Raw genomic sequence first — 17,262 nt, 5'->3', positions numbered from 1 at the left:
CCGGCCTTCGACCCTCTCGCCGGTGGCGGGGACAGGCGCCTGCTGCGATGGCGGCGCCCTCAGAGCCCGCCGCGGCTCCGGGCGCTTTTCCCGCCCTCAGCCGTGAGGCGGCGGCGCGAGCGACCCCCCCCTCCCGCCCCGGCCGGCTCGCGCCGCTCCCGCCAACGCCACCTGGGCGCGCGGCGGAGAGTGGGGGGTGAGGGGGCGAAAGAAGCGAATGGCGGGGGGAAAGGTGAGGGGGCGCGCACGCGCGCTGGGGATGGCCGCGACGCCTCTCGCGCGAGCGGCGCGCGCGCGCCGTTGGGCCGGGCGCGGGGCGTGTCCGCGTCCCGATTCGCCGGCGGGGGGAGCGAGCCGGGCGGGGGCGGGGGCCGGCTCGGGGCGGCGGCCAATGGGAAGCGGGAGGGGCGGCGGGCAGGGGGCGTGGCCGCGGCCGGGCGTGTCCCGGGCGGGCGGGCGCGCGCTGTCCGGGCAGCGATGGCGGACGATGGGCAGGGGCGGCTCAGGACTGAGGAGGGCCCGGCGGGCGGCGCGGCCCTGGCGGGCGGCGAGATGCTGCTGCTCAGCGTGGGGCTGCTGGCCCTGGCGCTGCTGGCGGCCTACCGGCTGTACCTGCGCTGGGGAGCGCGGAACGGGCCGGGGGGCGCGGCCCGGCAGGGCGAGGCCGCCGCGCTGCCGCGCATGAAGCGCCGGGATTTCTCCCTGGAGCAGCTGCGCGAGTTCGACGGCGCTCGCAATCCTCGCATCCTCCTGGCTGTTAACGGCAAAGTCTTCGACGTGACCAAAGGCAGCAAGTTCTACGGGCCCGGTGAGACGGCGGGGGGATGGGGGGAGTCCCGGCCGGGGACCCACCGGCGCTGTTCCCCTGGTGATGCTCAGCGGGAATGGGTTCTCCTCAGGCAGCCGTCGTTTGCCCAGATGCCTCGATTTGGATGTGCCGTGGTTAATTCTATTTTTTTCTTTTTTTTTTTTCCCTTCTATGTCTTCTAGTAGGTTTCCCAAGTGCAGCTGAGCAGTGCTTTCTTCGTTCTAGCGCTTACGGCTCAGGAGAGGAAGCCAACCGGCTGGTTATTTATTTAGGTGTAAATGCCATATTGAGTGTGACTTTTAGTCGGGATAATGATAGGCAAGGAGAGCTCTGGGACTAGTATGGTGCTGCTGTTGTTGGGAAGAGTGCAGAAATCAAGCCAATCTCGTAAACAGCCAGCCAGCCAGCCAGCACTCCTCTTCGGAGAGGAAATGTGTATTTCGAAGGTTCACAAAAGCAGGCTTCAGAGAAATGTTCTGGTTTTGTATTCACCTTGTACACTGTGAAACTGCAGCACACTTTCTCGTGATAAGCAGCATTCTTAATGATGAGGTGGGTAAACTTACTGGTGAGCACTGTGTTCACGACTGATGCCAAAGGAAATGAGGCTTATGACTGCTGATAATTCTCTTCTTTAAACAATGGTGGTTTGGAAAACTTGCTCTAATCAAACTATGCAGGAGTTTTCATAATAACTGTGGCAATCTTTTTTACGAGAGGGGTGAAGGAGTGCGAGGATATTTCCCACTCCCCCAGGAAATAGTTCAAGTTAAATAATCATTTATTATTATTTAATAACTGAGGTTCCAAAAAGAAAAATACAGAGCTGGCATGTTACAAGCCTTTGGTTCTTGGTGGGGAAGGGACAGGCAGTTCTGTGGTTGAACTGGGCTAGAATTTTGTAACTACTTCATGCTCAAAGTTGGTGATACCAGTTGCAGAAAGTGAACCTGCTGTAATTGAATTGAAGTGGTTTTTTGGCTGGGTACTGTAAAAGTTCCCAGTGGAATCCCAAGTACCTTGCCATGCTTTATGTTGTTTATTAACCAGTAAAGCTGAGAAAATGCAGCCTGATGAGCTGCAGCTTTCCTGCCACTTCATCAGGCTAGTTCTTTTGTCTCTCTTATTTAGGGATTTTTTAAACTGAGACCTGGGTGCTGACATAAAATGCAGGTAATACACATGCTGCATGAAACTTAAAACAGCAGCAAGCTGCCAGAGTGCTCTGTGAAATAATGCTGAACCCTGATCCAAACATTGACTTCCTCCCTTTTGTGTATCAAACTTCAGAGTTAAATGTTGGGCTCTCCTCTCCAGATACCATCAGTGGTTCACACTGTCAACCTTTGGAGGCCTCTTATTGTGAGGAAGCTAAAACTTAATGTTCCAGGACATCAGTCTGCTTTTTGATAACTGGTAGCAGTTTTCCTTAAAAGCAGTGCTTCTAGCTTTTCATCAAGAGGGACAAAGGCTTTTTTATTTTTTTTTGTCCCTCTAGTGAAAGATTGCCTTTTTCTAACAGGAGTGACATCGTTTTCAGATCTGTAACTTGGGGTGTTGCATGTGAAGCTCAAGCAGTGCATCATCAGCTGTGTGTTCTCTGCCAAACATGAGGATTTCTGAATTGTGCTGATGTGGTTTCCCTCTTTGGATACATATCAGGGAATTTTTTTCTTGCAACTGTTTTGTGGCTGAAAAGAACACTAGCAGATAGTTTGCAGGCCTTAAAAACCTGAGAAGAGTTCAAATAGAAAAAGTCTCCTACAGCTGGTTGAGATCTTTTCAGAAAGGCTTCAGCCAGGGTATCCAGATGTCCACAGCAGTTCTCATGGAAATTTTATGTCTCATATAGCTGGAGTGTGGCAAGGCAAGTGCAGAGCATACCAGCAAAGCATGGCCAGATCTTAACAGAAGGAAGAGCTGAGGACTTTGGCTGTGCTGATGTTTCAGGCTCTGACTGTGAGCCTTTAGTGGATAGCTGAGGTGCTGATGTGCAGAGAGAGTGCCTGAGCTTTGAGGGCAGTGGGGAGCAGAGGCTGAGGGCTCACTCAGCAAGTCTGCAGGGCTGGGTTAATGTTGAATAACGTGGCTGCCTCAGGTGGCTTCTCATGTCTCCATAGCAAGGTCTGGCTTTCCTCCTTCGGTGTTGTCTGGATGCCAAGGTGTTCATTTTTCTTCCACTTATAGCAGAAAGTTTAAAATGCACAAAATTGTCACCTAGTCCAGATTTTTGTCCAACAATTGAGATTCCATTAAAGTTTCCACCAAACTTCTGATTTTATTCAGAGTTCTCCTGAGTTTAAGTTTCCATCCAGCAAATGCTGTTACATTTTGGTCCATTTCATTGAAGAGCCCTTTACATACACACAGTAAAGAGTGTATAATGTAGAGTGTTGAAGCCATCCTTTCAAACAACCATGACTGAAAACTTCATTTTCTTGAACATTTAATCCAAATGTTTCCCGATTTTTGTTTGTTTTTGTCATGCTCTCTTCTTTAAGCCTTCTGCAGTTTATCTCATTGGTATCCTGTCAGTCTCTGGTATCTCTTAATGTATTTTAGCTAAGAGTAGAGAAAGGCTGCACTGCACATATAACAGTCTGTGCCTCCAAGAACCACTTTGCTTACATTGAACTCTGAATTTAAAATTTTACTTGCCAAGTTCTTTTCCCAAATGCTGCTCTGTCCTGCAGATACGCCATTTGTTTCAAGACTTCACTTAGGTGTATTAAATTCCACCTCTGCTTGTGTCCAGATGAGTAAGTGACCTAGAATGCTTTGACTGATTATTAAATCTAATTAATTGCCTTTCCCTTTATCACCCACAAACTCCAAAAGAGATAAAGGAAACAATTAGTGGTACACTATTAAAAATGTCACATAACCAGACTGTTAGAGAACCTCTGTTGGGATGATGTCTCATCTGTAATCACATCTCATGACTTAGGGTCTAGTCATTAATACCTTCTGTGTGTGCTGTGTTGGTTTTATATCTCACAATGAGAGACAGTTTTTTACTTTTCATTTATAGTAACATTGAACTTGGTGTGCTTGTTTGCATCGAGGTTTCTGGTTGTGTACCTGTCAGTAGAAGAGCATTCTAAGAGTTAGTGTACTTTATGTGAGCAAATCTTAATATTTAGCAGTTAAATTTGCATGCCAAGGTAATGCCATAAACAGGTTTTGGTTAGCTTAGTAAATACTTTATGTATTTATGAAAAATACACATCTTCGAGCATGACAAAGCAAGATAATGTGCAGCCCTGAGTATGCAACTGTTCACGTCACTTCTGTTTCTTAATGTTTCATGATCTTAAAAAAATCAATTTCCTGACTTTCCTTCGCTGCAGTGTGTTGTCACTGTCAACTCATCTCTCATCCCACTTGTCTTTCACCATGTCATGAAGATCTCTGATTTTCCAAGAAGAATAGATTAGAGAGTAGTAGTTCCTTCCACAAAAAATATTCCATCCTATTTCATTTTCCAGGAAGAGAAATCTGCCTTTATTTTGTTGTAATAAACAGCCATCATTTTTTTCTGATAATTTGTATAAAAATAATCTGATGCTGTTTGACTTTCTTTGGAATTCATTGCCATAAATTTCCCTGTGTCTCTGTTGACCACATGGCAATGGTGCTTTTCCATACATCCTTTCCAAGGGTATGGTTAGAGTGAAATGTTGCAGGAGGGCCTCTACATATGTTGTATTTGGAGAATACTGTTAAGGGTGGCCTTATCTTAAGAACACAACAGGCTGAGGGGTTGCAGATAAGTACAGAGGATAAAACTGGGGCAAAGAAATGTTTTCTGTAAAGTGTGAGAGGTCTTCTCAGTGGTTCTGATGTTTGTCACCTCTTTGGTTGTGTGTGTAGTGAAGTGTCTCTCGCCCTGGGATTCAGCTTTTCAGAGAAACAGCATTTCTGGGCAGAGAAGTGGAGTTCCAGCCAGAAGCAGTAAAACTAAAAGGTGTATGCACACATATTGGTGAGAGATTGTTTCATACTTGTGGTTAAAGGGAGTAGTGCCTTTGCTACCAGGGTGGAGGTTGTTCTGAGCCTCCAGGCCATGCTCATGGAGAGCAGTAACGTGGTTTTGTGCAGGAAGATCAGCCCTCTGTCTCCTCTGTTTCTGCCCTATGTGTCTGTCAGCTCTCTCTTTTTGTTTTTTAATTTTTTTCCCTTTTTCACAACCTCAGTATATCCCTTAAAACTTGAACAACTCTGTGTTTCATAAGAGGTGTGTACAAATTCCTAGTTCCTATTTAAACCAATCATGTTCCAGTCACAGAATTGATAAGGCTGGAAAAAAACCCCTGAGATCATTGAGTCACCTGACATTTGAGGGACCTGATCAAGCAGGTGTGCTCCAAGCAAGATAATATGAAATGTGATAGTGACATCACATGAATTGTTAGTTAATATGAATTGTCACATGTAGATGTTAAGTCCAGTACACAGCAGCATTGCCCTCATTGAATGAAAAAAAACTGGCCAGCTTTGCTTATTAGGAAATGAACTGCTGGTCAGAGCATTTCTCACTGAACCAAGATGTGGAATCTTGGTCCATCTTAAGAATGCAGCTGTCTTCTAAAAAGCTCCTGACTGCTGGCCTGTGGGCTCTCTTACCAGTGCTGGTGGCTGCCCCTTTGGTAGAAATTGGGTCATTGATTCTTGCACTTTTTTTTTTTCCACAGAGTTAAAAAGCAAGTAGACAAAAGAGAGAATGAGACTCTGGCCTTGTGCCTGAGGAGTCAGGTTTAGACCCCTGTTTCTGGGCAGTTCCATCTTGGCATGTAGACTTCACATCTGTAGAGTTCCCATTTAGCATGTGGATTGGTCTCCTAAGGACACATACTTTCCATGCAGGTTGTAACTTAAAATTGACCCACATCTTCCCTTTCATGTAAATCTGGAGCAGTAAAGTTAAAATTATGTCACCTTGAATTCCCAGTGATAAATGTTATTAGAAACCTTCTGCTTTCAAGTTACATCTCCAGATGGCTTAGTCTAACTTTCAGCTTTTTCATTCTCTCATGAAAGATGCAACACTGAGCAAACACGTGTCAGGATTCAGATACAAAATTGGAAACAGCCAGTCAATGTTTCACTTCAGTTTGGAGTGGGGAAAGTAAGCAAAGTGATAGAATAATGAAGTTGTTAATAATTTTGTAGCCTGTCTCCCTTTGTCTTTACTCACAGTGAGGGGAGATTAGTCCATTTTCTTGTCTGCAGATTAAGAAGTATTGTCCATGAGTATCTAAACTTCAGACAAAACTGGGGTTTATTTCCAGTAGCTGTAGGGAGCCCACAGATGCACATTTGGTGATTGCCTCGAAGTGCTTTTTGACTAGATGAAGAAACCAGAGCTGCTGGTTTAAAACTGAACTTTGTTGTTAACCTGTGTGACTTCTTTAGAGAGATCACATGGGCCTTGTGAAAAGGAACACAATTCTCAGCTCACCTCTCACTTCATTAGCTATAAAGTCCACATGTGGCTATCTGTGGTGTATTCCCTGTGCTGCCCCTTGGAGCCATCCAAAGTTCAGTGTACAACGTTCCTGCTGTTGGAGCAATAGTCTGGGATGTTCCACAAAGCTGCTACCAAACTGAAATGCTCAGGGGGCATTTTGGCAGCCAGGAATATGCTCTGAAGTTGGATCCAGCATAGGTTTTGCTGGGGGAACTATTGGCCAAACTGGCTGAAAATTGAAATGTGTGCTGTTCCAAGATCCCGTATACCCTGTTTTGGAGGAAGTGACTAGAAGCATTACTTCCAAATAAAAACTTTGTGGTTCAAAATTTTTAATATGCTGCTTTAAGTTGAATAGATTTTTTCCTTGTCTGCAAAGAAAAATTAAATTTTCATCAGAGAACCAAACCAGTGCTAGGAGATGCAGAAATCTTTTTGAAGCTTGTATTTTTATGGTCTGAAGAGACTTTGACTTTACCAATTCTCAAGGTTTATTGTGAATAGAGACAAATGTCAGGCTGAGCAGGATGTCAAATTCATCAAGGCTGCTAAATTCTTAACTGGATTCTGAAAGGAAGCGAAGCTCTGCAGGTGGTGGGTAGCAAGGTTTTGCATGTGCTGTAGCTTAGAGAAGGGTGTACTTTATACAAGGTGGAGTTGTAAGGTAGAGGAGGACTTTATACAGGGGAAATGCAGAGTATGAACGTGGAGGTATAGATGTGCAGATAGGCAGGCAAATATGTGGGCTTGATAACTGGTCTCAGGGCTAAAATAAACAAAGGCTCTGGAACAGAGGTCTTGAAATGTGAAAGCCATGATGGGAATAAAAGCATTCTTCAAGGAGCAGCTTTCCTTTATGGAAGACTTGTACCTCCATATACCCAAGTAACCTGTAGCAGACGTGTTTTAATTGGTTTTTACACTTCCCTGACTTGTTGTTGTACTATCCCAAATAGGAGTGGGAGGAGAATTTTTTAAAGATATATTTGACTGTGAAATGGCTAATTTGGGGATAGAGCAAAAAAAACCCCACTGCAATGTTGTGATATGGTCTCAGAAACTTGCTTTGGTTTCCATACCTGTGCTCCAAGCCACTGTTCCTGCCCTCTCTTCAGCCTGTCTTCATGTCATGCTGCAATCAATTATTTACAGCAGGAGCCAGGCTAAATAGGTGGGCAGACAAAAGGAAAGGAAAGAAGGGCTGTGGATAGGGCCTGCAGAGTAAACTGCATCAGGCCATGAAGGAGCTCCGTGGGAGTGTGTCTAGGATTGCACTGATGTCTCCACCTCAGTCATGTTCCTGAAAGATATTTTCTCCCTGGGATTTTGTGTGCTGGCACCTTCCTGGACACTTCCCCAAGTGCAGTGAAATCTGATGTGCAAAATAGCTTTTTCAGACTGTTGCACCAGTTTTTTATAGAAAAGTGAGTAACAGGCTAGGGCTTAGAGCAGAGCCCCAGACCTGTATGTTTTGTATTAATATATTAATATTTGTAGTTAAACTCTGTGTAGAAGCACCTGAATGGAAGCTTTAAATCTTGAAGTAGATCTTGCTCATACTGGGAATTGCTGAACTTCTGCTTTAGGAACCAAGGTGAAGCCAAGCTTGCACCATTTGCTAATAATCCCAATTCAATATTTACCTTTTAGTACAGGATTAAAGAATAGAACACATTTCTAAGTTCCATTTGCAGAGCTGGAATTTAAAACGCTGTCTGCCGAGTCCAAAGGTTGGTTTTTACAAGTTAGCATTCCACTGAGTGCTTGGACGTGGCTTGATGAGTCCTCTGTGACTTCTGAATACTTCTGTAAAAATCATTCTGGAATCTTAAAGTTCAAATTCAGTTTTAGGAGAGGAAAAAAAAAACCATTGGTGTGGCATCTGAGATTACAAGATGCTTGCAGTAATTTTGCATCCATTAATTTTAATGCAAGCTGATGTACTCTAAAAGTTTTCATGCTTTCAGTTAAGTGTGTTATTGAGATTTAAGAATGTTCAGTGCTTGATAGAGATAAATATCATTCTCTTTTTAATAGAAGTAATTGGAATCAAGCTGGTGGACCAAAAAGTGGCATCTCAGCAGATTCTGTGAAACTCCATAAAGCACTAAATGCAGGGTAGAATGGAAGGGCAGCAGGGTGCTACTGTCTGATTAGCCAGAGTTTGGAAAACACCTTGTGCAAATAGTAGGATTTGTGGACATCTTTGCTTGAAACACTTCAGAGAAAGGAAAAAATGGGGACAGAATACTGTTAGTGGGGTCACTATGTAACAATTTCTAATTGCTTTTAAGGATTTACTAATTTTGGTGTTTGTAAGAGTTGTTTATAGCTCCCGTGTTCTTCATTCAGAACATCAAAAATCAGATCACTTGAATGAGCAGTCATTGAGTTTTGCTTGAAGCAGAACTTTTTGTTTGAAGAACACTCTCTGTTGTGTTGCAGATGATGGTCATTGCTGCCTCTTAGCCTGTCCTGTGGAAGTGACCAGGCATGCAGAGTGCATTGGTATAGGATTGATTGCAGTCTCTAAATCCTGCTTTTCAAAGAAATACCTAATTCAGGGTGCAGATAGGAAAGGTAGCCCTCTTGGCTTTGTTTCCCTGAAGCACTGGACCTGTAGTCCCTGATCCCTGAGGCAGTTCTCATGGATGCTGTTTTTGGAGCTAAATACCTGAAAGGATGAGCACAGAGATGCTGTTCATCACTCTGGTCAGACTGGTACAGTGCAAACTTCCAGCTGACAGTTCATTCTCTAATACCTGCTTCTTGTGAAATGGTGCTTTGAAATCAGTTGGTTTATTTCCAGAGAGAGGAGGGAATTGGCTTTGGCACACAGGACAGCCTTCTGTTCTCAGGTTTGACTGTAAGCAGCTTACAATGCCAAGCACTCTGGGGTGGAGACACAACACCAGTTCTGGTGAGGACATCACTTCTCCTGATCCAGATGGTGCTCGGCTTCCCTGCTTCAGGAGCTGTCCCTGCTGCATTCAGCCCTGGAGCTGGTGCCCAGCAGGAGCAGATAGGTGTGGGGGCTGCAGGGAGCAGCCTGGGCAGAGCCAGCCTTACAGAATGATTCCCCATGGCTCATCCGTGCTCCAGCAGGCTCTGAGGTGCTCCAGCAGGCAGTAGAGGGGTGAAGGACAGTGTGGTGCCACTTGCTTGTGTTCATTCATGCCCATGGGTGCTGCCTTTTCTTCAGGCACTGTTGAGAGGTAAGCCAGAGGAGGGTTCTGGCCTTTTACCACCCCATAGGGAGCACTCTGTAGCAAACCTGCTGCTGCAGTTAATGCAGAAAATTTTAAAGTGTATTGTTTTGGTTTTTTGGTTTTTTTGTATTGGTTTGGGTTTTTTAATTGATCTGAATTTAAGGTATTTGGTTTTAGGTCAAGAAGATCTAAGATAACAATATGCCTAAAGTTCTTTGAGTTAATTAAAATTTGGGAAAGCCAGTTACCGATCCTACCCTGCAAATTGTTGGTTTACAAACCATCCATTTCTCTCAGTAATAATGTTTATTTCACAGTCATTGCTCAAAATTGTATTGGGATATTCGTGCTGCTTTGCATTGGTCAGAAAGCACAGAGGAAGCAGTTGCTTTATATTCCTAATGTGACAATTTGTGCTGGTTTCAAGAGCATTACAGGCTAAGGGTATAGGGGATCTGCTGCACCAAAATAAGTGAGTACTTCCTCAGAAATAAGAAATGTCACAAAAGATGTAGAAAGTTCCTGTGATTCTGTAAGTGAAGTGAAATCATTAATTAGCCCTCTAAAGTTCTATTTTATTTATAATAATGGATTTCTAATTAAGATGTCTATGCAGTTTGCTTCTGTTCATATCTGACTTGTAAATATTCAATGTGTTGCTTAATAGAAGTGTATTTCTTTTGAATTCCAGCCTCTGGTCCCTTTGGAATTTGCATCAACTGGCTTGCATCAACTGACAGGGATTTTTCCAGATATCCCTTCAAAGCTATTTTCCTGGTTCTGCTTCTCTCAGCAGAGTTTATCTCCTAGTGATATTAAAGATTGAATTGCAGTGCTGTTGAATGTCAAACAGCCATGGCATTGAAACTGCTGCTGTTCCCATCACTGCAGAAATTTAATGTATGGCTTTGGCAGACTACGTAAAGAACTGAGCTTTGGTCACCATAAGCAAAGACATGAAGGTATCAATTTTGTCTTTTTGTTTTCAGAGGGTCCATATGGAATATTTGCTGGCAGAGATGCCTCCAGGGGACTAGCAACTTTCTGTCTAGATAAAGATGCACTCAGAGATGAATATGATGACCTATCGGACTTAAATGCTGTACAGATGGAAAGTGTAAGAGAGTGGGAAATGCAATTTAAAGGTAAATTCTGAAATTATCAGCTTAAGGAAATGCTTTTAATAAAAATGATTGATTTGGGCTCGGGGAAGCTTTTAAAGAGGTGTTGACAGTAATATTATCACAGAATATGCTGAGTTGGAAGGGACCCCCAAGGATCATCGATTTCAACTCTTAGCTTTGCACAGGACCATCCCCAAAAATCCCACCCTGTGCCTGTGAGCATTGCCCAAACGCTGCTTGAACTCTGTCAGGCCGGTGCTGTGACCCTGGAGAGCCTGTGCCAGGGCCCAGCCACCCTCTGGGTGAAGAGCCTTCCTCTAATACCAACCTAACCCTCCCCTGACACAGCCTGGGCACCACAGCCAAGTGTCTGTCCCTCCTTGTCCCCTCCTCAGGGAGGTGTGGGCTGCAGCAAGGTCCCCTCTCATGTGTGTGCAGTGTTAAGACCAGACCAGGGATTTCAGACCTTCCACAGAGGCTTTCACCATATGTCACTATAGCTTTTATAAACTTTTCTTTTTATACAATAAAACTGTTCTGTTAGCTCTTTGGCACAGAGTTTCACTGCCAAATCTCATCTGCTTAGCTGGTGGAACTCCTGCTCGAGGTTGTTGGCTTTGGATGCCATGGAATGATCATTAGGACTCAGAGTTGTTTTAACATAAAGGGTTGAATGAGTTTGTCTTGAAATAATTTCTGACAAGTAAGGAATTATGCCTCTGGAGGGAGGGGGAATAATTTTTCACACTAATTGAAATCAAAACAGGCTGAAAGATTGAAGAGCTTGGGTTTTTAGCCCTTGGGTAATAAATCTTGCCTGATCAGCTGGAGGAGAATAGAAACAAAGTACTCACAGTTAGAGAAAATAATGGTAGAAAGATTGCTTTAGGAGGCTGAGCTTGCTGCTAAATTACCATCAGTTTCAGTGATTGAGATTTAGAACTGTAGTGTGTCGGAGAAAAAGTGAATTTGCAGTAGTATGGGCTAGCAAGCAAATGCAGCTGTATTTAATTGTAATGGAATCATAAATCTCTTTCAGAAAAATATGACTACGTAGGTAGACTCCTAAAACCAGGGGAAGAACCATCAGAATACACAGATGAGGAAGATACCAAGGATCACACTAAACAGGAATGAACTTTGTAAACAACCAAAGTCAGGGGCCTTCGGAACTGCAACCTCTTATTCCCCATCACAGAATGTCCTGCATCTTTGGGTACAGTTCATCTGCTGCGAAAAAACATTCAACAGGTTTTGTACAAGGAAAATAATATACTCACAAATGAAGATTTGAATACTAGACATTCTTTGTGCTGCCAAATTTTTTGTTGCAGTTTATTTGTAATGTCTGGTTAGGCTTCGTTAGTGAAGAGGGGCCAGGGATTTAAAGGCAAAAATGCTATTCCTTTTTATCAGTAAGCTGAAGCCTTCAACTAGTGTACCTTACAAGCTCTCTAAAAGATGTGAGTCTTCAAGCTCAGAGGAAGGTTTGAATCTTGTTTCATGTGTGTCTTCTCCTTCAGCATTAAAAGAAAGATGTACTCATCCACATCAGCAGCAGTAGGTGAGACTACTGAAGCCGGTGTTAAAAATGTGAATTTCCAGTTTTGTTTTGTGTGTGGGCGTCGGTAGCCCGGCAGAATCCTTCAGTTCTCTAAGAGAAGTCCACGTAGATTAGGGTGGGGATAAAATTCATCCTTTTCTCAAAAGGATTGGGTAAAAAAATGTTTCTTCTGCAACAACTATTATCTGAAACCTGCCTCTCCTCCTTTTTCCCATCCTCTAAATCAAATCAAATATTAATTGTGCCTTATTTCGCTTCCATAGACTTGAATTGTTTTAAGGGACAGCCCCCAAATTGCGGTTTCATAGTCACTACAAGCAGCAGTGAGACTGAATTGGAATGTTCTGTTGACTGGCAAACCTTGATGTCATTCTGTGTATAGAATGTAAAAGAGGAGCACTCAGTGTTACTGCCATATGTTAATACTACATATACTTAAATTAGCATTGTGATGGCCAAATGCATACTCCCATGCTTCTTTTTAAGGAATTACAAACACACAAAAAAAAAAGTCTCCCTTCCTCCTCTTCCAGAAGCTGCCTAACTTTTGGGAGCATAGCCTTCACACCCCCGTAGAGTGAAGGGGCGTTGCGCGCGTGTGTCTGTGTGTGTGTCTGTCTGTCTGTCTGAATGCAAGACTTGGGAGGGATTGGTTCTGCAGATATTGTAAATACGAGTACCATTTTAATAAAGCATGTACAATACCACATGTGCTGTCAGACTCTGTGTAGAAGCTGCTAAGCAGAGCTGGAATGTGATGCAATAAAAAAGGGGGAGAAGTCTTGGGTAGATGAAGCAGCCACTGCTCTTTGTCCTGGTGGAGTTATTTTCCCTTTCAAATCCCAGCTGTTGAGGAATCTCAAAGACTTGCTCAGGTAAGCTCTATTTAAGAGCTATGCCAGTGAATTTATGGTGCTGGGGGACAAAGTGATACAAATAAAGCATTGTAGTAACCAAGTGCAACATAAAGTGTAAGGAATATGTCCCATGGCATTAACAGGACAAGAGCAGCGGCCTTGTGGCTCGTGTTTGTACCTCTGGTTGCAGATTTCACCTGTGCTAAGTCTACAGTAACAGTTGATATATATACATTCTGTTGAACTGTAACCTGTGAAATTCCAGGGATGACTACTTTTTTATTCCTATTTGACTGAAAGAGATTCATATTGATGTAAATGAAACAAATAAACAAAAACTCCTCTGTGGAATCGTGTGTAACTCACATGTCCTAGAAGGCAGGGTGAACTCTGTTTCTTTCATCTCCAGCCTTGAAATAGAATTGTTTTGGTCTGGAAGAAGTAACAGAAATGGAGCTGTTTCTCCATAGAAGTGTTTGCAGACTGGACACTCCTGGGAGGTGTGAATTCAGCAAGCACTGGCTTCTGTTTGAGTCACGTCCTTATAAGCTGAGCAGTGTCCAGGCTTGGATTGAGTGTCTGCTAATCATCTAACTCTGCTGAAATGCTGGGCATGCTGCTGGAACTAACCCCAGAAAAATGTGGTTTAGATGGAGCAGTGGGAACCAACAGCATAAATAAAAGCTTCCTTGCATAGGACAGGGGCTGGGAGTAATTAAACACCAGTTCTATATCTGGATGCTTCGCTAGGGAATTTTTTTCTTTTAGGTAAGTCTCACTATAAAAGGTTTTACAGTACATTTACAGTATGCCTTTCACTTTTAGCTATTGCACAGCTGTTGCAGCTCATCATGGCACCCAGCTTGTCTAGCTGTGGAACAAGAAAAGGCAGCTTGCCCAACCATCCCTTAGGACAATCAGATAAGTGTTTGTCCCCAGGCTTCCACATGAAAATACATGTATGTGTTCCAGCTTCTGCTGTACAGAGCTATAGCTGGAAGTTCTTGGCCCTTGCTCTGAGTTTCTCTGCTCTTCCCTCAGTGCAGCTGTGGCATTAGCTGCTCCTCATGCTTGTATCATGCTTGTATCTAATTTCCTACTGGTGCAAGAAAGGTAACTTTCGAAGGAGGAGTAGTTTTGTATCTGCTCTGACTTACTAGCCCAAGTCCTTTCCCTTGCTTTTAGAAATTCAGTGAAGCTTAATCACAGTGAAATCACATGTAGTTCTGCTGCTGGGGTTTTAAAATTTCTTTAGGAGGACAATGTTTAAAATTTAACTTTCAAGATTAGCTGAACAGGATGGGTACAGGGTGAGTTTTGCTTTGAATCACCTTAATGGTAACTCTGAAGGATACAAAACTTGTCCCATGGCAGCAGAACATTGCATAGACTTAATGTCTAGTGGATTTAAATTAACCTCGTCCATCCTACATACAAATTCACTAGTGGTCTAAAGCTGACAACCTAAAAAAAGTGCTTTAAAGCACGCTGTAGCTATCATATTTATAAAAAGTTGATACACAGCATAATTTAGCATAACATCAGATCCATCCAAACTTCAGTGCAATTATAAAAATTTGATGGAGGCGTTCAACCTTGGAACATTTGTGTCAATCTCTTGGTCAGAATTCACTGTTGGGTAAAATGACAGGCACATTGATACTGTGGTTGAACATGAAGGTCTTGATGGAAGAATGCCTCATCTTCAGAAACAAAATACATTTCCAATTTAATATATTACTTGTTTTCCAAGGCTAGACTTGGTGTTAAATTAGGTTTAGTCATCATTTGTTTTGACACTTCTGTCTCATTTTGTACACCACTTCCCAAAAATGCTTCATTTTGGCAGTAGATATATTTTCAAACCTCCTTGGTTTAAAGAGGAAAAAAAACCCACCATGTTGTTACTTGATCTGAACATTTTGAATTTTCAGTAAGGACTACAGAATTATCTCACGTGCTTGTACTTGTTTGTATCTTTTTATTGAGCTAGATCTACTTTTCCTTGACTAAGGCTTAAATTTTCTATTATTCTGAGTTGGACACAGCATATAAAATCAGTTTGGCACTCTGCTATGGATGTTGCTGCACTTTAAATTTCTCAATGCTGAGCTATTTTCTAACTTTTTTTTTCTTTATAATCCATTTTTACTGTCTTTGCTGTAAAGGGCAGGGAGCAGTAAAATGTTTTTGCAGATCCTTGGCTACTCTGAAGTGTCCTCTCCCAGGGAGTGTCATTTGTCACCTCAGCAGTGCCTGAAGTGTGGAGACTGCCACGAATACCAACTCCTTTCCATCCATTCCAATGCTTTATCTGCCACAGAAATCCCAATCCCAGTTAAAACACAGACAGGCTGCTGCTGCAGGAAAACATGATCTGCTCTCCAACAAGAACAAGAGCCAGCTTGAATCTTCCCTTTTAAAAAAACTGTTTAGAATCCAGTGTTTTGAGCATGACAAAAATCTGGGTTTTGGCAGGGTAACACTTTTGAAACGTAAACGTTTTGAAGTGTTTGTATGGTTATTTGTTAACAGAAGAAATAAAGACAAACCTAAAAATTCTTCAGCAAGCACGTGGGAGAATTTTTAGACAAGGTCCAAGACTTGCAAAGTGGTCAGTTACAGATCACTGTCTTAAGACATAATTAAGGTTGGAATAAATGAACCTAAAAGGCATTGGAAGGGATGTTGGATACACAAACTCCCATCAGTTCCTGAACCAGACAGTGAAACCATCAGCAACGCAAGGATTGTTTTTGCCACTATCTGCAAGGGAAGAGAAGGAAGATTCAAGCCTGTAGGAAGTGAAAGGGGCATTCCTGAGAGGCAGCCAGAGCTGTGGATGGACTGGGGTGGTTTTTGTCCAGCTCTCTAAAGGGACAGCAGGTGAAATGTTCACTCTCCTTGCCTTGCCCCATGTTTATCATTCACCTGTTGTTTTTTTTGACAAATACCCAATCATATGACAAAAACAAATCAATATTCTTCTCTGGATTCTTTTGAAGAAAGCTGGCTTGAATTCCAAGAAGCACTTCTGCTTTTACCAGGCAACATCTCAGTGCAGCACAAATTCCCATGCAAATCTACAGCCTTCCACTCTTTCAAGTTGTTTTTCTTCACACTTTTGGGGGGGAAAAAAACTTGAAATACAACACTGTTAGGGGTTTTTTGTTGTTTTTATAAAATTTTTTCAAGATATCACAAAATTACACACACTAAAAGCTTAATCTGCACATTTTCCAATGAAAAATTGAAATATCTTAAATTTATTACTCGTATATACAATTTCAATTCAAATTTACATTCGCATTTTCATGGGTAGCAAAAGGCATGGATCAAACACAGGATTGAGATGTGTCACTTCAGCATATTTATAGGATATTTACTTCAAATCTTGGTATGTGTTCATTTAAATTTATTTGGAACAGGCCACTGACAAAAGGCTGGATTTTGTGCTGAAATGGTAGAAACTGTGGGGAAAGTCAGTGCTACCATCCACTCCTTTCAATGCAAACATCCATCATTTGTTTCAGTGAGATTCACAGCACAATGACTGAAAAATTAACAGATTCACTATAACCTCTGAGAGCTGTTAGTTTAAAGCTCCATCTATGGCTGTGCAGTCAGTTTAAGGCATCTGTGCTAGACATCACTTTATAACTTCTTTTTTAAATTAACTGAAGTAATTCTGCAGTTAACTAACCAAAAGCTGGAATTCCTCTCACCTACCCCAGAAGAGAAGTTATTCACTTGGTTCTTCTTGAATCTTTAAAAACAAAGTAGTGAAGTTAATAAGACATGACAGGTTATAAACATCCCCCTCTTTCAGCTACAAAAATGGATTTGTATTTTGAGTAACTTACATTCAGTGAAATTGTCTTTAGACCTGTTTGAAATCACTTAGGCTTAGCGAGCACAATTTAAGCAGAACTTCATTCAGATATTGCAAAACAAAGCAAATTAAAATTAAAATTTACAAGGAATACTTCCTTTCCCTCCAAACTAATTATTACTTGAAGTATGGAGAAAAAATAAAATTCAAAATTATGCCTCTCCTGCTAGACATCATAATCATAAGAGAATTCAAATGAAGACACCTCTCAAGCCCAGAGTATGAATAGTTGGCTATTTTAACAACCTGCACAAACTGTAGATATTGAATGTTAATTTAAGACACTACGAAATCAAAAGCTCAATTTTCCCCTGTATTTTTCTGTTGCTTGAGTTATT

General features: G+C 42.4%; 1 protein-coding gene across 1 annotated transcript; it reads left to right on the top strand.

Moving 5' to 3' along the window:
• The first annotated feature begins 426 nt into the window (after positions 1-426).
• PGRMC2 (progesterone receptor membrane component 2) lies at positions 427-12,884 on the top strand. The gene is made up of 3 exons (XM_030947851.1): positions 427-808; positions 10,477-10,632; positions 11,651-12,884. The coding sequence occupies exons 1-3, from the start codon at positions 478-480 to the stop codon at positions 11,746-11,748; spliced, it is 585 nt and encodes a 194-aa protein (XP_030803711.1). The 5' UTR covers positions 427-477; the 3' UTR covers positions 11,749-12,884.
• Positions 12,885-17,262: the final 4,378 nt, after the last annotated feature.

The sequence above is a fragment of the Camarhynchus parvulus genome, chromosome 4 (assembly GCF_901933205.1).
Source record: "Camarhynchus parvulus chromosome 4, STF_HiC, whole genome shotgun sequence".
Taxonomy (NCBI): domain Eukaryota; kingdom Metazoa; phylum Chordata; class Aves; order Passeriformes; family Thraupidae; genus Camarhynchus; species Camarhynchus parvulus.
The sequence above is the reverse complement of the archived record's forward strand: the minus strand, read 5'-3'. Positions and strand labels throughout refer to the sequence as shown.